The sequence below is a fragment of the Xiphophorus couchianus genome, chromosome 11 (assembly GCF_001444195.1).
Source record: "Xiphophorus couchianus chromosome 11, X_couchianus-1.0, whole genome shotgun sequence".
NCBI classification, from domain to species: Eukaryota; Metazoa; Chordata; class Actinopteri; order Cyprinodontiformes; family Poeciliidae; genus Xiphophorus; species Xiphophorus couchianus.
Window position 1 is genome coordinate 32,274,395 of NC_040238.1, and position 23,169 is coordinate 32,297,563.

The 23,169-nt window shown below is 37.9% G+C and overlaps 1 protein-coding gene across 1 annotated transcript; it reads right to left on the bottom strand.

The window, feature by feature from the left end:
- Nucleotides 1-2,547: 2,547 nt before the first annotated feature.
- On the bottom strand, nucleotides 2,548-5,047 carry bsx (brain-specific homeobox). The gene is made up of 3 exons (XM_028031914.1): nucleotides 4,696-5,047; nucleotides 3,900-4,090; nucleotides 2,548-3,178 (listed from the first exon to the last, which is right to left on the bottom strand). Exons 1-3 carry the CDS (start codon nucleotides 4,934-4,936, stop codon nucleotides 2,924-2,926), a joined length of 687 nt encoding a protein of 228 aa, XP_027887715.1. The 5' UTR covers nucleotides 4,937-5,047; the 3' UTR covers nucleotides 2,548-2,923.
- Nucleotides 5,048-23,169: the final 18,122 nt, after the last annotated feature.

Here is a 23,169-nt window from a genome sequence, read left to right on the forward strand (position 1 = left end):
AAATATGGTGAATGCTGCACAAAGACCAATGAGGACTTACATGTTATCCTGCAGCCCTACATATGAAGCCTTTTAAAAATCAGGTTTCCAGACTTAAGATCTGGTGGAGTTAGTGGCTTATACACACATTACAGTCACATTAATAAATCATAGAAAGTTCCTCTCACAGAAATGTGGAACTAATTTCCCAGGCTTCATTTTACTGGTTAATGTTTTGGAAATGCAAAAATGAAAATATACTATAGCAAAACTAATACATTCAACATAGTGTACATAACAAACATGTGTGTGTCATAAACTCTGAAATCAAATTAAAATAATGAACAGCAATATTTGAAGCACTAGTTTGAGGGTTAAAATGAAAACCATAAATCAAGAGAAAATTATCTTTGGATTTTTTGACTGTTTGAACTTTTCTAATGGAAACTAAAGTTTGTCATGAACTAAGTTAAACATTGGTGCTTTTTGTGGGACTTTTTTTCCTTTCCTTTTTTAAATTTTCACCATGAATTCTGGTCAAATAAGCATCTAGATTTTCTGCAACTCTCTCGTAAGATCTTGTAAGAAAATGGCTTCATCATCAAGAAACTTTCTGCGAACTGTAATAAGGACTGTGTGCGAAATCCTTGTGTTCCATTGGACTGGAACCAAACTAATGATTCTCTAATAATTACTAATGGGGATTCCTGATTCATCAGTAAACAACTTTTTTCAGACACAAGAAGTGTTTTTTTCTTTTTCTTTCTTTTATTGTCCATTTCATACTTTCAGGACATTATGTTTTCAGTTCACTCTTCTCAGCCTTGGCCCGCCTGACGGTTCTTTTGCCACAAGCCTGCTAAATGTTAGACCCAACTGTCTGGGAATAAATGTTGTCAAACCCTGTGTTGACTGTGCTTCTTGACAGACTTAATTTTTTTTTTATTTTCACCTGACAGGATGTTTCCTACTTTTTGTTGCTTTTATTTTTGAACTACTGGTCATTAGCACACTTGGGATTGTGCATGTAATTGTTCTACACATGCATTTAATAAATCTCATTGGGTGATCTCATCACTTTTTAATTTACTTGGTCTAAAGATGATTTGTACATTTTGGAGTGCAGATTTTTAAGTGAAATAATCTGTGAACGACACACATTTTTTTAAATGTGCAATTCTTTGTTTTTAACAGCTGAATCAATCTTTAATTAAAATGCATTGTGGAGGTGAAGAAGCAACTAGCTTAGAATCAAGTAGCTAGAAAAAAATCTGTGTTGGGAATACATGAAAAACATGGTTTGTTAATGGACATTTAAGCTGTATTAATGAATTATCTATCCTGCAAAATTGAAGATTTAATTGATACTGATGTTAATTATATTTAAATAGCACTACAAGTATGATCATAAATTTCTCAGTCTTTATTTAAATATCTATATATTTTTTTATTCCCATCCCATAAAATGCCTTCATTAGTCAACAATAAAATACAGAGCTTTGTAAGAAATTTGATTTAGGACTATGAATTAGTTCTACTATTTGCAAAAGTGAACAGGAGTCAGCTGTTTCAGAATAATGTAAGGGCTAGACTTGAATTTACTATGTGAGATCAGAATCTTTCTGGTCCTGTTGGAATCATGACAAGTAAATGGTTTCCAGTGTGTTGATTGTACTAGTGGATTCATAAAAATTAAACGTTTCTCTCTGTTGACTACCTTTTTCTCAAAGAACTATTATATTTATCAGGCAAAAAAAATAAATTAATTTATTATTGCTTCTTTGTGTATTTTCTACAGAGGTAATCTGCAATGATTCCAGAGTGGAAAAAAAACTAGCGTAAAAATTTCAACAATGGTGTTCTATTTTTAGACTCCCAAAAATGGATTTAAATTAACAAGTATCCCAAGGTACTTTACAAAACAAGTGATCCACTGTATATACGGAATGATATAATCAATCCACTCATAAGGAAAGATTCAAACTCCGTTGTATTCAATTCAGTCCAGAGCGTCAAGTTCAGTTTAATATCCTAATTGGTTAAATGGTACGTGTTTAAGGAAACCCAGCGGATTACACTGGGTCTCTGATGTTGCAGCAATCCCTCACAATGAACATGCAATGTAGACAACACGCTGTCAACAAACAAACAGAAAACAATGAAGCCGTTCCAGCAGCCCTCTGCTGGTGATCACTGAACTGAATTTTACCTCTCAACTATGAGCACCGCTAGTAAAAAATCGTTGTGTTGTTTGTTGAAAAACGCACAAATGACTTAGAAAAAAACAAATCGAATATCATTTCATTCATTTGTTGCTGTGGTTCTTTAGGGTTTTTATCTTATTTTAGTTTTTAACCTCAAACAGCGGCGCCCACGTGACAGGGATGGAGGGAAACAATCAGCATCACACGACCTGACCTAAAGCGCGTGAGTGGATTTTTCATTGTCTAAAAACCTGATTGTTAAAAAAAAAAAAAAAAAAACACGGATCGATGTTGAAGTATACCTTAACGGTAAAAACAGAGATTCCACACTTGAAATAAAAACAGCCGAATAAAGGGAGCCCAGTGCTGTTTCAATATATTTTGTATGTGTATATTTACAGACATTTTCCAACAAAATGGACAAACTGCAAAAGACATTTAAACATGAGATAAAAAGAGAGAAAGATATCTTGTTTGGGATGAAAGTGCAAATGTATGAGAGGGGCGGGGTTGCACAATGCGTTTATATGACGGAGCTAGACTTATGTACAGGAATTTACAGAAATACGAAATAACACGAATTTACCAGGTTTAGACTCTGTAGAAGGAAATAATAATAATAATAATAATAATAATAATAATAATAATAATAATAATGAGCTCACATTGAACTCTTTATCTCTGGAGAAAAGTCAGAGTTTGTGTTTCATTAGCAGAGGCCGATGCTTACAGGTGTGCTCCTATAGTAGATGATCTGTGGAGCAAATATCGTCCTCGATGTCCACGTCGTCGTCGTCGTCGTCGTTCTCCTCCAGCATGTATGAGTCCGCCTCCAGGCCGCGTCTCAGCTCCTCCGCGCTCTTCTCGTTCAGGTCGCTCTCCGCGCTGGAGTTCTCTGCGCAGCGCTCCATCTCTGCTGGGGTCTTCCGCTCATCCTGCGCCTTCCTCAGCTGCTTCTTGTGTTTCATTCGCCGGTTCTGAAACCACGTTTTAACCTGCAGCGGAGAGAAGAGGGCGTTCAAATATGAATCTCTGATACCGGAATATATCCAATAATAATAGTAATAATAAATTAAAATTAAAGATGACAACTTTAAAAAAAAAAATTAAGGCTACATTTTAGCTCGCCGCTTACGCACCAATCGTTTAAGCTCGCAAACGCAATTCTCTTTTACGCATACAAATCTCGCTTTGATCAAGCAGCTAGTCTTAAAATTAAAAAGTCAAATAGACAAGATGCAAAATGTAGTTCTTGTATTATAACAAAAATGGAATCTGCTGTTTATATTTATATATGCCGTTCTGGTGATTCAATAAAATCTAACAAATCATTACTGAACGCTTGGTTTCTTGGTTACAGATCTTCTTTCTGTTAAAGCGAATTAAAAATGAGACAGCAGTAAAATAAAAATTAAATTAAACAGTGAATAAATAAAATAAAAATATTAATTGGCCCCAGCAATCTCAACAACTTACATAAACTGCACCGTTTTGTCTGAATGAACACATCACAATTAAATGGAGTGTATTTCCATTGTCACACGGTCAGTGTATTTAAAACTGTAGAATTAAAATGTTCTGTGTATACCTGCAGAGCTTCATTTCTTAGACAGGTTCACTATCACGTTGTAAATATTATATTTTTTTAAAAAGGATCGGTGGAAAATGATTATCCTGCAGTGTTTGGATAGAAGTGTAAGGTGTGTTTGCGTGCACCTGTGTCTCGGAGAGGCTGAGCGCCGTGGCCAGCTCCACTCTCTCCGGTGTGGACAGGTACCGCTGGATCTCGAAGCGCTTCTCCAGTCCGGACAGCTGGGAGTCAGAAAACACGGTTCGGGCCTTCCTGCGCCGGCAGTGTTTCCCTGGTAACTCTGCGTGGTGCTGGAACAGAGCCGGCATCTGCATCCCTGTTGAACATCAAGACAAGTCACATCTATCTGCGGAGTCCCAAGATCGGAAAGAACATTCGCTCAAAAGAAAGAAAATTGGATTTGCGGTGCAAATCATATATGTAACTATTATATGTAAACTATTCAAGACTAACAAGATTTTTTTAGAGGAAAATAAAAATAACCTAACTTGATGCAAAAAACAAACTACATAAATGAATGCCATATCAGTTTAGCCCCATTGCACAGTTCTATAATATTCTATAATTCTGTTATTTTTTAATAGTTGAGAAAACATCGATAATATTTAAATTTCAGAAACGGTAATAATAAGTACTTATTCAAAGTATGTTTAAATAATAGTTAAATAACTGCTGGTGTTTTTTTTAAGTAAAGTTAATTTCCAATTTTGTCACTTTAGCAGCTGGAGAAAAAAAAAAATCTAAACTTTAAAACCCTAACATAAAAAGTAGCAGTCACAATTTAATCGGATAAAATATTTTGCTATTCCCTCCTGGAAAAAAAAAGTCTAACAGGCTCCAAAAGCATTTTTATTCAGGAGTTGGTGACAATTTTCTCTTCCAGGCCTTAACTTGAACCTCCGGCGCCCTCCCAGTTCTTACCAGGTGTGAAAAAGTACTGGTGATGCTCCGGCTTATGGAGTGGGTGAGGATGAGGAGCCAGAATTGGCGTCGGAATCAGAGGATATCCATACTCCAGGATGGGCATTCTGGAGGCCAGGGAGCTGCAGAAGGGCGCGGGAATAACCTCTCTCAGTGGCTTTGGTTTGTGCAACAGGATATCCTCAATGAAAAATGACGTGGATCTCTGCGTGGGCGCTGCGGACGCATAGTTCACACTCATGGTGATAGTGTTTTCCTCCCTCTCCTTAAACCTGCACCAGCATCTGACTGTCCCTTGCGAGCTTCCGCGGATTAAATGCACCCTGTGTGTGAAAGCCGAGCGACACGGTGCCGGGCATCACTCAGCTGTCGGTAGGAGGGGGCGTTAGTGGGACTTATTGAGGCAGAGTGGCGGATTGGGGAAGCTGATTGGCCCATCAGCCAATTAGATTTGTGTATGTCAGAGAGGGCCGCGTGAGGGATAGGCTCTTCGTTCTGATTGGTTTTGGACGCATTCAAAGGCTCTGGAAAAAAAGGAAACTGATTTGAGATAAGCAGCGCACCTGTGACCACACAATAAATCATTTGAAAAGCAGCTAAAACTCTGATGGAGGTTCAGGCCGCAGTAGCCTTACTGCCCTCGGACCCCACGTGGATGGGTTCTGCTACATTTTGACGTTAATATATCTGAAAAATAATGCAATCCGAACCTTAAATGACTGATATATTATTCAATTAATTCCGACAAATAGAAACCGATTGTGACGTTTTCTGTTGCCGAAAAAAGTAATTTCTATCGTTTTTTAGTCTCCTTTAGGAAGGCAGCTCTGATACAAGTTATCAGAAGGAAGGCCTATGGGCTACAATGAGAACAAACCCGTTTCTAAAACTAAAAATGAATTCCCGCGCTCCTGCTTCACGTTGGATCATTTTTTTCTAATAGTTTTGCAGCTTTCCTCACAGGAGGATTAGGGGCCACAGGTCTGTCAAGTAATTCCGTCCAGATTGACTGTAATTGTCAGTATAAAATCTGTGGGAGTACAAGTGCCGCTCCTGCGCCCATTTATGACAGAAAGCCTTATGCAGTAATTTGCTGATCCGGTGTTTTCATCACATATCCAATCAGTCCACTTAATGCCAAAGTGCCTTAATATAGACAGAATTTGAGCTGCAATGGTATTAGGCAATTAGGGGGAGATTTTCGAGCGGAAGTTGTAATCCTTGGACTGGATTTCCGTTTGATGAGATGGAGAGAGAACAAATTAATTACTGAGAGTAAGTTGCGCTCCAGTCCATTAGTTTGCTGTTTTTCCCTTCATAGCGGAAGCTGGAAGTATAAATTGTGTTCTGTTGGTGTTGATTCGGTCCACGCTGAATGCTTTTTGTCTCACAAATGAAGCACACAAGAAAGACAAGTTGCATTAAAAAGAAAAAAATGTAAACTGCTAACAGATGGAATCACCTGATGGATTTGTTCTTGCAGCGTTAAGCGGGTTTTGTCATCTTGTAAAACATTTGACTCGCTATTAGTGCGTCATTTTCTCAAGTGCTGTGTTCAGAGAAGTGTTTTTGAAGAGCTTGCAGCTGTTTAAAGACACACTGAACAGTGCAAATCACAATGCTAAAAATCCATCCTCATTTTCAGGTGTCACTTTTAAATAATAAGTAGAAAGAAACCTGAAGTAATCTACAGCTCTATTGCACCAGATACAGAAGTTTATTAAAGCATTATATATTTATGCTGCTTTAAGGCTTCTAATGGAAGTTTGTGCTTCTGGTGCTACCAGAGTCGACAAAAGAAATGTCGACTGAGCTTGACATTGATATATCGCCATAGTTGTTAATCACTTCTCCTTTTGGATCGAGATTGTCCTACCCCATAAAACTCCAGGTTCAAATACTCCAGATTCATGGAAGACCGCAAGTTCAGAAATAGACACTGACATCACTACTACTACTACTACTAATACTACTACTACTACTACTACTACTACTACTACTAATAATAATAATAATAATAATGATCTGGCTACTTATTGATTAGTAATATTGTTTTCTTTATTATATAAACCTTACTAGACAAAGGTAATGTACTACTCGTGATGATAATACTCTCATCATAAACCAACAACCAACCATAATTCATGACTATCACACTCAACAGATCACCATGTCTTCAGCTTTAAATTTGTCATAAATTATGCCATATTTAATGCCATAAAATACAACTCTACCTGCAGCATAGCATACACAAATGTGAAGCCTACAAATTGTTTTTTTTTATGTTTCTGATCAGAAAAAACACCACAAGCAATGACTTGAAAATTCTAATTGGTGAATGTAGATGAAATCAACATTTCTTAGAGATCTACCAACAAAGAAGAACACTTTTAGAAAAATATCAAAACAGTTAATATAAGCATCCATACATTTACACATCTCTCTACACACACAGTAATGTAGATCCATATTTATGGATGGATGCATTTTCATGCCTGTACACACTTTCATACAAAAGATATCTTCAGAGGTCAGTTGAGTTTTTTTATACCACAAGGGTAATTTCAAAGTACTTTACAAGACAAACGGGTCTAATTCACAGACATCTTCAATCATATTTGATCTAAATGTATTAATCCAATTCATATTAATGCAATCAAATAATTTAGTCAGACTGAGGCCTAGTTGAACTTGTAATATAAATTGATAAAATAAAAAACAAGTTGTTGGTCTAAATCAGTCTTTCTCAAACTGTGGTCCCCGGGCGCCCCCTAATGGTCCGCGAGGTACTGCATGTAAACGAACGTTTAGTTTCCGTGACTTGAGCTCAATTTGCGACGTTACAGCTAGCTTAGAAAAGGATTGCGTTAAAAAATAATGATGGAGAACTGGCTTAAAACCAAGTCACTCAAAGGCTGCAGATACTGGTGGAAAGAAAACAACTCGAGGGCAATTTATATGCTTCGAGGAAGCTAAGTCACAGCTGCTGAGTGTTGATGTGTCGCTCACTAGCGATTGGATTCCTTGAACGCCTCTATGCGGTAAGACTCGTCTCAGTTAGTGAGAACTGTTCTTTTTTTTTTTTTTTATTAATTTGTTTGCCTGTGATGCTCTGCTTACATGTCTACAGCTATTGATATTTTTATTTAATGAAAATGATTAAATTACATTAATTAAATACAATAGCTAGAAATGGGTGGATTATTTTTATATTTAATGGTGCTGAAAAGGATTTTTTGTTTCCGTTAAAGAAACTCAAGTCTATTTTTCTTTAATTGTGCTTCTAAATCACAAATAGCCCTTGTTGTTATTAATGCACATTCCACTTGGTAGTAAAGAACAATTTCTTTTATTTCTATGTGTTTGACATCATTGGAAAGCTTAGACTTTCAGAATCTGTGAATAACTCAAAATACCCAAGTAGACATGTTCATTGCTTTGTTTGGCCAGTCACATTTCCCAAACAGCACCACTCTTCTCATTAGGATGAACAAAGAAAACAACAATACGTGAGTTAAGAGACTAATATTTTCATTTCAGGTTGCTTTATGTATAAAGATGAAGTATCTCAGGTGCAAGTTCAGGTTAGGTGGTCCATGATTGTTTTTTTTTTGTTTCTCCAAAGAGTTTTTGCAGCGCTAGTGGCTTGTATTTTTTTGTACAGTAGGCAGACAGGAAGGAGGGTGAAGAGAGGGGGGAAGACATGCGGCAAAGGTCGTCGGGACCGGGAGTCGAACCTGCGACGTCCGCGTCGAGGACTAAGGCCTCCAAACGTGGGGCGTGCTAACCAACTGCGCCACCACAGCACGCCCCCATGATTGTTTGTTAAATGGGCTAAGTGGTTCTCAGCCTGAAAAAGTTTGAGAAACACTTTTCTACTGTATCCCACCACCCTCATGAAGTGTTCTCACAGTTTAATTTTCTTATCTTTTGTTGTTTTTGTGGTGAGGTAAATACGGTATATCTTGTTATGTCTGAGACATGAACAGGTTGCTTTTTGAAGAGCTCTGTGTATTCATTCAAGAGCTTTGTATGTCTGCTAGATGACATTTCCCTCTAAGCGAGTTCCAAATGATGTCTCAGTCCAAAGCAAGACACTTAAAATCTGTTTGATCTCAACGGAAAAGTAGTTTCAGAATATCAGTAGCATTTGGTATGTGAAACTTTGAATCAGTTTATTTGATGATCAATCAGCTCAGTTTTTAAGAGACATGTTTTGAGGATGAAAATAAATTAGTTTCATCAATTTAAATTTTCTTTGAGGACTGTTTCCTCACACACCGGTTCAACAGGAGGTTTTAAGAACTTACCTCAAATTCTGCACAAATGGTCACTGCTAGTAATGACCTTTTTCACTGACCTGCACTGAGATGAAGAAAACATGTATTAAACTTAAGTAATGTAGATGGATTTCCATTCATCCCCAAGTAGTTTGTTGAAAGTGTGAATCTTTTCACCATGTTATTCAAGTTTCCCAAATCACTACCAGTGGTAACCTTAAGTTGAACCTCCACACACCATCATTCCAGGTTTAACATTGGTATGTGATTACACATTAATATTTTAGTCTTTTTCCCTGGACATCCCCAAATGCACACCATTAATTTGAGTTGTCCACAACAAAGATTTATTTCTGAAAACGATAGGACACAATCCTGATTTGTCCATCTTGTCACGATCTGTGTTTTTCTGTGTATTTATTTCAAGTTTTCTGTGTCTCTGAGTCTCCGTGTTGTCCCAGGTGTGTCTCGTTCCCTGATTACCTCCTGTGTATTTAATATCACCTGTGTCTCAGTGTCTCTGTCGGGTCCTTGTTGTTAGTCGTCTTATTTTGTGTCTGTTCTGCCGTGAGTCTTGTTCAGTCCATTTGTACTTTCTGTTGCTACCTGTGTTGAGCTTTAGTTTCCGCTCAGCAGTGCTGCCAGGGATTTGGATTGTGCATCTTTTTTGTGTTCATTTCCTTTGGATTATTCTTCATTAAAACCTTCATTATTCATCTTACCTGGGTCTTCTAGTGTCTGCCTCACCGCCACTTTACCCCACATCATGACACATATCTCGGTGAGGACGTTTTTTTTTCCCAAACAAAGCTTTTACTGGTCTGGTGTTAATTTATTTTCTCTGAAAATGTTAGATTTGTAACTGGTTTTAATTATATATTATTTAATTATATATCATTCATCTCTGAAACTTGTATGACAATGTTAGTTGGCTGTTTTTTCACAGTCATTACACACTAAAAAATGTATTTACAAATACACACTTTTTAGAGTGTGGTAGGCTGTGCAACTCTTTGGAATCTGTTATTGTTTATGTGCCTCTTGACAGCAGGGAAACACACAAAGACAACAATGGTGTGCCTCAAGTCAGAGACCATGTGGTACATGTCCACAAATCTAAATAGAAAATGTGTGTTTTGGAAGGGATACCTGGCATTTTTGGAGTAATATCTGAGTTTAAAAAGTGATTGAAATAATATGTGAGGTTTTATATTACAGAAATGTAATATAAAAACTCATGTATGAGTCTTGTCAGGAAAGACTCATACAATAGTCGTTCCTGACAATCAATGTGCTCTAACATCTATGATTGCCAAGTTGCAGTGAATGACAATCCTCTTATATTAGACTGAGATATTAACATATCTGCTTCCTTAGTGCACTCTGTTCAGCACTCTTTTCTCTTCTGCTCAGCAGGCAAAAATACTGTGGGCTTCTGTATCTATTAGCATACTATACAATAATCCTTCCCAAGTGTCATCTGTCATGAGCGTTGGAACATTTATAATATGCTGAGGAGCCCTCATGTTCTCTTTGATTCAAATGTCTGGGCACTTGACTTCACACCACCCAGCCTACTGCAAATCCATAATGGATGTTCATCAACATTGTAAACATGCCTCTATCAAACATATACAAGTGCTGCTTGCAAGCTGCTAAATAGCATCCTTTACAAACAATTGACTTTAACTTTGTGCCTGGGAGAAATCTTTTTTTTTTTCTTGTTCATTTGGGCTTTATTCCTGCTTCTTATAGTAAAAATGATAATTTCTTATTTTTTTAGGGGTGTTAGACTAAATTTTGCTGGAGACCTGTGAAAATAATCACAACCATCTCTGGTTTGCTTGTTGACCATATTATGTCCAATTAAAGTAATTCTGCCATGGGCCTAAATGTGTGATTATTGTTTTCATGGGTTTTGAAGGGCATCTGAAGAGATCTTAGGTTTATCTGGATGCCTTGAGGACATGACTAGTAATACTTGTTAGCTGTGTATTGGGTCAGATTACCTACTGACATTTGTCATTGATCCAAATGGTGGCAGGCAGCTTTAAAATGATATGGATAATTCTGGAAGGTCCAAAGTGCGTATGAATAAAACAAATATTTGGTTTTGTTTCTGTGAGGAAAGCTTCTATTTTTTTAAGTGTATCATATTGTGATGCTACAATGTCGTGAAAAACTATCCCCTTAGATTTCTTTTGTTTTTGCATTTATGTCAAACCTAAATGCTTCCGATGAGCTAATTTCAAACACAGAAACCCTGGGTAAATAAAAAAAAGTTTTTAAATGAGGATTTTATTAATAAATAGACAAATCTACCTGGCCCTATGAGAAAAAGTAACTGCACAGATTTTGTCAAAGTCACTTCAAAACCTTTTCTTGTTTGCGTTATTGAGCCATTGAGAGCTGGACTCAGTGGTGGGCTTTGACTAGTTCCCTGCCGTTTCATGTTATTTTCATTTGTGGATGATAGGTCTAAGTGTTGTTCAGTGAAATCCAAAGCATTAGAGATGGCTTTGTTATCATTTCCAGATTAACTTTTACAGCTTTAAGTGGGCTAAAATATTTTCAAAGACATATTATGTCCTAATCTATAGAAATTTAAGAACAGATAAACAGACGGGCTGTGCTTCAGCAATTTCTGTATTGCAGAGGTCAGGCAGTAAACAGACCTTCAAAAATGTGGTTTATTACAATCAATTCATGATTTAGAAAAGAGGGCCCGAGTGTGTACAGACTGTTTTGGATAGCTTGATCTCTTAATAACTAAATTGATCATTGATATTATTATTGTAGTCTGACATTAGACTCTTTTCAGCTTTACATTATGTTACTTTTGTTCTTTCATGCATATTTGAGAAATCCTTTAATCTCCTGAGGTAACAATTCTGGGTGCAGAAATGCTTGGTCTTACCAAGTGCTGCTTTTTTGAGGCAGCTCGTTTTTGGAGCTGCAGTTTCCAAGCCAAGCTTCCTCACATAGCACTCCTGCCCACCCTATTCACACTCAGCTCCTTCAAACTAGCAGCAGCAGCAGCAATTTTCTGGAGGAGCAATTGGCAAACAACTGGTGGAACTGCGCATCTGCTGAGCTCATCATATGAGATAATTCTCAGTCCAGTGTCCTGAAGATTGATGCTGAAAGATTAATGGATACACGTTGCTGCGATGTTGGGCTTAAGGTGGAGTGTGAAAAGAGCAGGAGCTACTTAAAGAGACAGAGGCCCAATTTCAAGGCAATAAATTGTGAAGTCAAATTTCTTTTAAGTCATATTTGATATATGCAATATTTTTATAACTACTAAAGGTAACATATTTTATTGTGCTACTACATGTCACTATTTGCCTGGAATAACACCACACTGCCCCTGGAAAAATAGCCTATTGTACTTATTCAAAGCACTTGTCTTGTATTGAAATTTATTTGACGATCTGAAACATTTAAGTGTAACAAAAAGCATTAAAAAAAGAAATATGTAAGCAGACAAATACTTTAGCATATTTCTAATGATGCATGCTATTGTAAAATGTTAAACCTAATCTATTGGTTTACAGTGATGACAAATCGTTTCCACACATTCATTTGGTGAAGTGCAGTAATGCTTTTAACTCTAATTAAAATTGGGCTCTCAGTATTTGAAGCTTTGTGGATAATGAAGGCAGATGTTTGAAGAGGAGACTCACACCAAGACAGATCCTTAGGCAATGACCTAACATGATGTTTTTGTCATTCTGACTATCATCTGGTTGTGTTTGCTCCTCTTGCACCTTTGTCCCTCCCCGATGCTTTGACACACACACATACCCACAAAACCCGAAGATGAAAGGAGAAGAGTAGCTCTATTACCTGCATTACAGCAAGTTGCTCAGACCAATTGACAACAACAAAATGCCCCAGAAAAAGCTTTTTTTCTCCCTTAGATTTGAGTGCTGTACTTACATCTAACTTCATTTTTATAGACCACAGCCTATTTTCTTCCATCTGGAGTGTGGCAGCCAGAAGAGCATTTGATATCCTCACATGCACCATCAAAGTGGACAATATGCTGCAGTGACAGAAGAGCAAATCCATGTTTTCTTGAGTCCGTCCAAAGATTAATTCTGTTATGGAAAGTTCCACTTTATGAGATATCATTGTTGGCTAAGATGGAAAAGCAATGTGACAGGAATAATTACAAAGAGCACATGCCTGGTCTTGATCAGGTATATTGTAACTTATAGACACATCCAAACTCATGCCAGACACAGCCGTGTTCATGCTTCTGGCACATATAACTTATAATGTAAGCTGCGTAGTACAAATAGCTTTTAAAAGTGTTGAGTGTTAGAGGATTTACATTCTAACAATCTGATATGAGTGCTAAATACAGCTGAAACCACAAGTTTTCATATGCCAATTAAAGACATACACATTTGTTTTCTAACTGAAGCCAAATTAGACCAAATCTATATTGTCCTAGGTCAATATAGGTCAATTCTATAGTCAGGTAGAATTTCCAAATATATTTCTATTTGCATAATGACAGAAAAATTAGTGAGAACAAGTCTTTTAGACATTTTTTTAGTAACTTTCTTCAACCTCAGAAGTTTACAGTATCAGGGATAACTGTCCTTTAAAATGTATGACTTGAATTAAATCTTTTGGGTTTTCTTCCACTAGTTTCTTGTGGAAGAAACTTGCAGAAACTTGCTTTCTGGAGTTCTGGCTCAGTTCCCCTGTCAGAACTGGCATTATTCAGTCAGGTTTTGATTTTCAGTGTGAGAACACATTAGACTGATCTATGACCTGCAAAAGATCATTTGTAATCCCTGTCCCTGGGCACAGAAACTAGGGTTGCAAGATACGCTAGTCTCCTTCTTGTGGTTTGTGACCTGATCTAAACAGATTTACACAGCAGCCAAATTCCTTCCATTTCTTGATAATTAAGAACATTAAACTCCGAATGACTCTGAACCTTCTTCTTTTAAATTCTGACAAAACAATAGTTGCTGTTTTTGGACCAAAACCTTTGAAAAACAAGCCTGCTTCAATCATTTATCCTCCAATAATGAAGTAAAAAATCTCAGTGTTATTTTTGAACAGGATATCAGTTAAACCCCATATTAAACAAAATATAATATATCCGCCAACATTTCTTGAGACTAAATTTAAGGAATTTCATCTCCATAATCTTGCCAAATTTAGAAATCTTCTGTTCAAATGTATGAAAAACTAGTTCATACATTTGTTACTTCAAAACTGTACTATACTGTAGTAATCCTTTACTATCAGGAAATCCACAAAATAGAGTTAAAAGCATACACCCTTTCTACTTTAAGGACTAGTCTTAAAACTTTCCTTTTTGATAAGTTGTCTGAGGTTAAGATAAGATAAATCTTTATTGTCATTGTCACAAAGACAACGAAATTCAAACGGTGCCATCAGTCGGTGCACATGCCCAAAAACAAAAAATAACTGTCTCACAATTCACACACAACGCAAGAATCAACAAACTGGCAAAAAAATAAAAAATAAATAAGAACAGCCACATTCTCACATAGATCATTTATGATGATTAATGGTTGTTTTTGATTGCATTTAGTTTTGTTATTGCTATCGGGTAAAAACTGTCTCTGAGACGGTTGGTTCTTGTTCTGGTTGCTCTGTATCTTGTGCCTGAAGGCAGCAGTGTGAACAGAGAAGGTCCGGGGTGAGAAGTGTCCTTTGTGATGTGTTGTGCTTTTCTTAGACAGTGGTCGCTGTGCAGGTCCTCCAGTGAGGGGAGAGGGCAGCCAATGATTTTTTGGGCTGTATTCACAACCCTTTGGAGAGCTTTCCTGTGAGCCGTAGTGCTGCTGTTATACCATACGCAGATACAGTAGGTCAGTATGCTCTCTATGGAGCACTTGTAGAAGGACACCAGCAGCTTCTCCTTGATGTTGTTCCTCCTGAGAACCCTCAAGAAGTACAGTCTTTGCTGGGCCTTTTTTATCAGCTCGGAGGTGTTCATGTTCCATGTGAGGCCCTGCTCAATGTGGACCCCCAGGAAACGGAAATCAGCTACCCTCTCCACACATTTTCCCCCAATGGTTAGTGGTGTAATGTCCGTTTTATTCCTCCTGTAATCTATTATGAGTTCTTTTGTCTTTGAGTTGTTGAGGAGCAGATTGTTCTCCCTGTACCACTGCAACAGCCGTTCCACCTCACCCCTGTAGGCGGACTCGTCGCCTCCTGAGATGAGCCCCACCACTGTGGTGTGATCAGCAAACTTGATGATGGTGTTGCTGTGGTGGGCAGAGGTGCAGTCGTATGTGTACAGACAATAGAGCAGGGGGCTCAGCACACAGCCCTGTGGAGAGCCAGTACTAAGGCTGAGGGCAGTGGATGTATGTTTTCCCACCCTAACTCTCTGCTGTCGGTTGGTCAGTAAGCTCAGAATCCACATGCAGGTGGAGTGAGGGAGGCCCAGGTCCCCCAATTTGTCCACCAGTCTGTGAGGGAGGATGGTATTAAAAGCAGAGCTGTAGTCTACAGAGAGCATCCGCACATAGCTCCCCTGCTGCTCCAGATGTGACAGAGCAGCATGGAGGGCCGTGATCACAGCGTCCTCTGTGGATCTGTTGGCTCTGTAGGCGAACTGGTGGTGGTCAAAGCCAGGAGGGAGAAGTGCTGTGATGTGACCCCGGACCAGTTTTTCAAAACACTTTGTCACCACAGGGGTTAGTGCCACTGGCCGGTAGTCGTTGAGGCAGGAGATGTGAGGTTTCTTGGGTATGGGGACTATGGTGGAAGATTTCAGGCAGGATGGGACTGTAGACAGGGCTAGGGACTGGTTGAAGATTCTGGTGAAGACTCCAGCCAGCTGATCGGCGCAGTCTTTCAGGACACGTCCAGGGACGCCATCAGGTCCAGCAGCCTTCCTTGGGTTGACAGCCCGCAGTGTGCGCCTTACCTCGTGCTCCTCTACAACGAGGGGTGTGGTGTTGTGGGTTGCTTGGTGTAGTGTGGCTGCCTCTGTTGGCTTCACCTCAAAGCGGGCAAAGAAGAGGTTCAGCTCCTCTGCCAGCGTGGCGTCGCCTTCCGCAGCTGCGAGGTTGGTCGTGTAGTTGGTGAGATGCTGGATTCCCTGCCACACCTGCCTGCTGTTGTTGCTGTCAAGGTAGCCCTCTATCCTCCTCCTGTAGTCAGACTTAGCCATTCTGATGCCGCTCTTCAAGTTAGCTCGGGCTGTACTGTAGACGGTCCTGTCCCCAGACCTGAAGGCGGTATTTCTGGTCTTTAGCAGTCGCTGGACCTCCTGAGTCATCCGGGGCTTCTGGTTTGGGAAGACCCGGATGTGTTTATACACAGCTACAGTGTCAATACAGTTCTTGATATAGCACAGTACACTGTCCGTAAAAACCTCCAGGTCCTGATGTTCAAAAACATCCCAGTTTGTTGTCCTGAGCTAAGTCTGTAGTCATGCTGCCATAGGTTTGGGCTACCGGAGGACAGGCTGACCACCTTACTCACTTTACTACTTTCTTCCTCTACTACTCTCCAATATGCACTTTTGTGTTTTCTGTTATTTTTCTTTACATAGAAGCTACACCTGGTCTGGCATTTTGTTTGGCTGTGATTCCTTCCTGGAGGAGGGCATTGGCTGAAATAATGCTGCCAACAACTAAACGTCCCCCCTCTCCTGCTATTAACTGTTTACTTCCATGAACATCAAAAATAATCCTACATCATTTCATCTGTTTTTTATGTGTTCTGCTCTGATTTCTCAAACCCCAGTTGGCTGTGGCAGATGGCCGCTTTAATTGAGCCAGATTATTTTTGTATCCATCCCCTGACTTATACAGTTCAATACCCTTTTCTAATGCTGTTAGTCAGGAGTCCTGATGAACCACAGAATGGACCTTTTAGAAACTGCTGCTTTTTTGCTATAATCACATGAGTTACACTCACTGCCCTCAGGTGATCTCCATTCCACTCATCATGAGACAACTAACACCAACTGGCTGGACCTTTGTTGAATTAGATCAGTCACTGCAGCTGATCCAGAGCACTGTGTCATGTTCTCACTAGTTCTAACTTAACTTAAACTCAGTACACACCTTAGTCCGAACCCAAAAACAACACCTCTTCTCCTGGGGTCCAGGCTTTGGGCCCCCTAAGGAGCATTCGTCCTCATAACTTAGTATGTATTAGAAAAAATATTTATACTGAACAAAAATATAAATGCTCCATGTCACATATTGTTGCCATGTGGAGTTAACAACTGTAAATGAGCGTTTGCTGACATTTTATTGTACAAAAGTAATATTTATTTTAAATTGTGTATAATTTTTAATCTAACTTGCTGTCAGTGAGCGTTACTCAGTGAGTTATATTTTTTACTCAAATGGGGCATGTCCAGTGGGTGATCAGACAAAATGAGCAACAACTGGACAATCTTTGGACTGTGGGCAATAAAAGGCCACAAGTCATAATGCCACAGATGTCATACGTTATGAGGGAGCGTGCCATTGGCATATTGGATGCAGGGATGTCCACCAGATATGGCTCATGTCCATTATTGGACCATAAACCGTTCAAGAGTTTGTTTTCAACAGACTGGCACTACTGCAAATTGACTTTATCCTTGTCAGCTACGTGTGACCATTCCATCACAAGATGGCCACATCCGGTTCGCCCATCTGCGACTAAGACCAACGACACACAACTGATGAGACTATTGGTCTGCACAGCAGACGCATCACAGCTCAGACTGTCTGTAACCACCTATGAGAAGCCAACTTGGTCAGAATCAAATTCCTCAACCTGACCCCGATCATGTTCAAAGGACTGTCAATCAGCTACAATGTTATCAATGCCGATATGAAGATCAGTAATTATTATCAAATGTATTTTGATTTTCTCCATATATTGCATAACTCAAATGTTCATAAATCTCTTATATTTGAAATGGGACCTTCATATTTTTGTTCAGTGTATGTGTATACAAAAGAATGTGTTTTATATATGTTCTTAAAAACAGGCAACAAGATTCTATTAAACAGGAAGGAAATAAAAAATAATAATAATTTAAAAAAAATTTGAAATATACCTGTGACAAACTGTAAAAATTATTGGATCTTCTAGAATTTTGTAAGCACCAAAAGACCATAAAACATATATGTTTTACATGTTTTCAATATTGTTGTTTCTACATAAAATTATCTAACATGGCTTGTGGTCTTTCACTAAAGGCAAAAGAGAAATCCTACAACCGCTACAATCTGACAGTATGCCATTTTTGTTTCTATTTTGTGAGAAGTAAGTTGTGCTGGTCTTTGGAGATTTTCACATTGTTTCCTTGCATTATAGGTGAGTGCAGCAGCTCTATAGGCAAGGAGAAGAATACATTTTTCAATTAGTTTGGGTCGCTTGGCACAGTGAAGTGTCAAAGTCCAGCTGAAATTGTATCAAATGTTGCAATTTTGGTCCACCGGACTACAGGGAGTGAAAATACCTTAAGACCCTCATTTTTCAACTACCACAAAATTAGCACATGTACTCTGAATAACACACAATATCAATGCCAATAACATTGTAAATCTAATGTGTTGAACATATTGAAGTGTTGAAGGTCAGAAAAAGTGTGGATAATATCTTTAGCAAAACAAAAAGCAGGTAATCAGGGACTGAAAGTATGCTCTAATGTAGTAATTATTTTTGATGTTCTTAGATAGAATATCTTTTATTTAACCAGCTGCAAAGAGCATTTCCAATAAAAGTTTGTAATAATAGTCTGTAGATTATATTTTGTATGTGCTTTGTGTATATTTTTGAATTCAAACTTAAAACATTTTTGGGAAGAAATTTCTAGCTTACACAATTTTCAAAAGAAATTACAGAATTTACCTCGGCAGATAAATATTGTATTCATACACCATTCCAATGATTATTTTAATCATTAGGAAGAAAACCCATACAAACGGAACAAATCAAATGTAGATTCAAAACATAGGTCCATGCTTTGCAGTTCTGTGTACCCCCCATCTATTTTTATTGACTCCATGCACAAGAGACATTTCACCTGAAATAGCCTTTTTAATATTCACTCCCAACACAACGGCAGTCTAAGTCATATCGATTGTGGTTGAATTAAAACTACCTGGTTCAGGCCATCACTAATCCGTGGGTTCTTTTAAGAGTCACCTGGTCTGACAAATGGGCCCTTTTAAAGGAGTATAATGTGTTTTTAAATTATTTTATTGATGGGAGGGGGGCAGCCACTCCAGGTGCCCATACAAAGTGAGTTAACATGCTGTGAAAGGGTCAATTTGGCCTCCATTTTCCATTTCTTCCTTATCTGCATTTAGAGTCTTGCTGAGAGGCTCAACATGAAGTGGGATGGGCTTTGAAGAGGCTTGGCAAATTTCAGTATCTGCTTCCATTTAAGAAGTTCCTTTATTGCACAAAATTGGAATGACTTTATGCCTTTTTTATGGTGATTCAGAGGAGGCTGATTGTTTTAGCCTTACACAGATTCCATGCACAAAAAAGGTGTGCTAATATATTTTCAGATATTTTAAAGGAATAACATTTTGTTATAAAATATACTTACCTTGTTATTTAATTGTAAACATAGCCCTTTACTCACTGTAGAAGGAATCAAACTAAAAATGTTCATGCTATAAACTTTGCTTGTAAATAAGTGGCACGGAAGATTTTTAAAAGTTGTTTGATCTCCCACGTTGTCCTCACCTCAAAAAAATCTTTCAAAAGCTTTCAGCTCTCCCCATGTACGTGAAGCAAATCCTGTCCAAGAGGGAGCCTCATGCAGTGGCCAGCCAGAATTACATTTTGGCTCTCATAAGCCTGGCAGTTTATCGTTGAAAATGAATGATTAATGCTGAATTGTAGTGAAAAGGTGTGTAATGCTTTTCAAATGAAGCAGACTCTGTAAAAGGGAGAGTGCTAATTGCATTGCAATTTCTATGACCTCTGCTTAAGTACATGAAAGCCTCCTGCTAACGTCAGGTGAAATTGCATTTTCAAGTAACATTTTAGAGTCCATCTGGGCGCTCTGCCCAATAAAGCCATTGGTAAATGACTCCTCTTTTAGACTCCATTAGGAAGTGGAGAGAGGAACATTTCATAGGATTCGGAGTCAGTAAGCATGTAATCAGGACGTCCAAAGAATGTGGGATCTGGTAAAGGGGATAATTAATAAGATTGGCTTATGAACTACATAATTAATGACTACTGGCCTCTTCAGTTGTCCCTCCAAGTGCTGCCTTTGTTCTCTTATTGCCATTAGGATCCTGAGTAATAGAGGTAGAAACCATGGGAGGGATTCCAGACATCTGAGGGAACTAATTGGCTGCTTACAAATGGAAAACAGAGTTACTTGAAACAATAATTGACACTGAATGTGTGATTAACAGAGGTTAGGGTGCAGGGAATATGATTTGCTTACTGACATGATGTGCAGGTCTTCAAAAATTTCACCAGATTCCAAATAAGGAAAACATCATGATGCATATGTTAATCTGAATTCCAGGCAATGAATGTTTTAACGAAAATATATCAATAATGTAAAAATGGTTACCCCAATTTTTTTTGGTAAAAACAATATATATTAGAACTGCGGTGGAACAACTGTTGCCAAATTAAACCTTCCGGTTTGAATCAGCACATAAATAAATACTTTAAATATAAATTTAATTAGAATACAAATAAACACATGTCCCCTATGAGAGCTGAGCCTTATTCTTCAGGCATTTGATCTGAAATAACATAATTTTGATACAAACTGCCATCATTCAGAGACAACACAGTGAAAAAGTATCGTCACCCCTGCAGATTTAACGCCTATTAGTTTATACATAGAAACTCCTGGTTTTTGTTTTCTTTTTTTCCTTCTTTTGCTCTTTCCTTTGATTTGCTATTTTGTTTGTATTTCCTTCTAATTCATGTAAAGTACTTTGAATAGCCTTGTTGCTAAAAATGTGCTATATAAATAAAATTTCTACCTTTATTTTGCCTTACCTTTTCTTTGTTTGGTTTTTTTCTTTTTGTCACACCTTAACTTTTAACTGTCACTTTGAAAACGCATACTATGGGGACAGTGGTGTCGTCATCATGGTTGTCATCAGGGACAATAATGGATTGATTTTGGGGATTGCTCCTTGTAAAATAAAGATGTATCAGCAGCAAAGTGACAGAAGAAATAGAAGCATGCAGATTCACACAAGATGAAGATGCAAAAACAGAAAAAGAGACTAAATGTTTCAGATCATCAAGTAAATTGTAATATCAGAGATAAACAGTTTGATTCCAAATGTATTTTTTAAATGAAGATTTAATTTAGTAAGAATAATAAAAAAAACTGGCCTAAAAAGGGTTGTCGCCATTGGCTGCACCAACCACATGGAAAAATACTTTATTTGTTCCTTTGCGGAAATTAATTTGCACCAGACAATTAGTAGAAATACCTTAGGCATAGCCTTACACAGTAAATCTGAGAATATAATTAAATGTGGTTAATGTGTGTGGTTTATAAATCACACTTCTTTCAGTATCTAGCATCCTGAAGAAGATTATTTCTAAAAGAGTATGTGCTTGTTGTGCTATGATTCCTGTGCCATACAGATACCTAATAAAGAAGTAAGAATTATTTTGTGTCATAAATTTTATTATCACAATATTACAGCAAAATATTTTGATAAAACTCTAATTGCATATCACTCCACTCCAAGTTGCAAGAATAGCACTTTTTCTTTTGGCCCCTGGGCTCTGGGGTCTATAAGGAGCAGTTCATCCCCACAATGTCATATTTGTTAGGAAACAGTACTCAAATACAAATCTATACACACAGACACACACACTATGGAAGGCCTGGAAAATAAAAGGGCCAAATCTTGTGAGAGTCAGGCTGGAGACGCGCTCTGAAGTGCAGAGACCAAGGATGCAAAGGTTCTTCAGAGCCGCATCAACCCCCACAATTTCAGGATCCTACGCCAGCCCCCCCCCAAGGAAGTGGGAGGTAACAACTGTTAATGCGAGCAGCAGGGATAAGACTCAAAATCAGAAAAAAACCTTCCATCTAGAAAATCTACGCAAACTCACACAAGCACAGTGTGTTAACGGGTGTGTGTCTACTGACCTAGTATGACCTGTCCTTTTTGAAGACAACAAAGATGGGAGTGAAAGAGAAGTGAGATCATACACATTTAAATCAAATGGCTGAGTGCTCTTATTCATGCAATACCCACTGGGGGAGATGCTAACAATGCCCTGCTTGTTCAACGCCTCCGTGTTCATTGTGGACACACTGAGCAACAGTAACTGCTGCACCGCAGCTCATTAGATTAACTCATCAATTTTATAATGTGGTCATTCTCTGAGTGTAATTAGATCAATATCTGTTGTATTAAGACAAATAAGTGACTGATCAACATTCGATAGGGTGTGTTAATTTTCAAACTATCCACAGTAAAGATAATTTGACCGATTATGCTGTGTCTTATTCAATTGCATCAATATTATTATTATTGTTGTTGTTATTATTATTATTATTATGTTGACATAATAAATAAATCTATGTATGATTTTGTCATTTTAGATTGCAGCATTATATTTGAGCATCATGCTTTTATTTTGAGTGTCACTTTGCTCTTGGTACACATGAATTTCTCCACTGAGGGACAATGAGGGATATTTCTATTCTATTAGATTCTATCTCTATGAGGAAAAAATTATATTAAAACAGTTATTTCAAATGTGACAGCATCCCCTGTACACCTACTCTGATCAAACTGTCTTTGCATAGTAGTCAGTTATTTAAACTCAAAGGTGTGAGTTAAATAAAATAAGCTAGTGTAGAAATATTGTTGACTTTCTGACCTTTGTGATAGATGTCTGAAGTAGTTTAAAAGTATGATATGTGTGTTTTGGGGTAAAGTCCATTGAGGATGATAGTTTATTATGCCAAAGACTGCTTTGTATTAAATTGAACAAAAATCCATTTAATTACTCTGGTAGGAAATGTTGTGGTGTTAAATATTAGCAACCAATGATATATTTAAAGTAACATAACATCATCTGCATAAAAACATATTTTCTCCTTGATGATTTGACTCATTGACTAATTACATAGTTAATTTTGATATGCTATCATGAATTCGCATGTATTTTTCAGCAATTAATATTATGCAACTGCAATGACCTGCTTTCAGGA

Excerpts from the sequence above, each read along its gene's own strand:
- bsx (XM_028031914.1), bottom strand. The coding sequence starts at position 4,936 with ATGAGTGTGAACTATGCGTCCGCAGCGCCCACGCAGAGATCCACGTCA. Across the intron at positions 4,091-4,695 it reads CCAGTACTTTTTCACACCTG|GGATGCAGATGCCGGCTCTG; the intron begins GTAAGAACTGGG and ends GATGTTCAACAG. Across the intron at positions 3,179-3,899 it reads TCAGCCTCTCCGAGACACAG|GTTAAAACGTGGTTTCAGAA; the intron begins GTGCACGCAAAC and ends TCTCCGCTGCAG.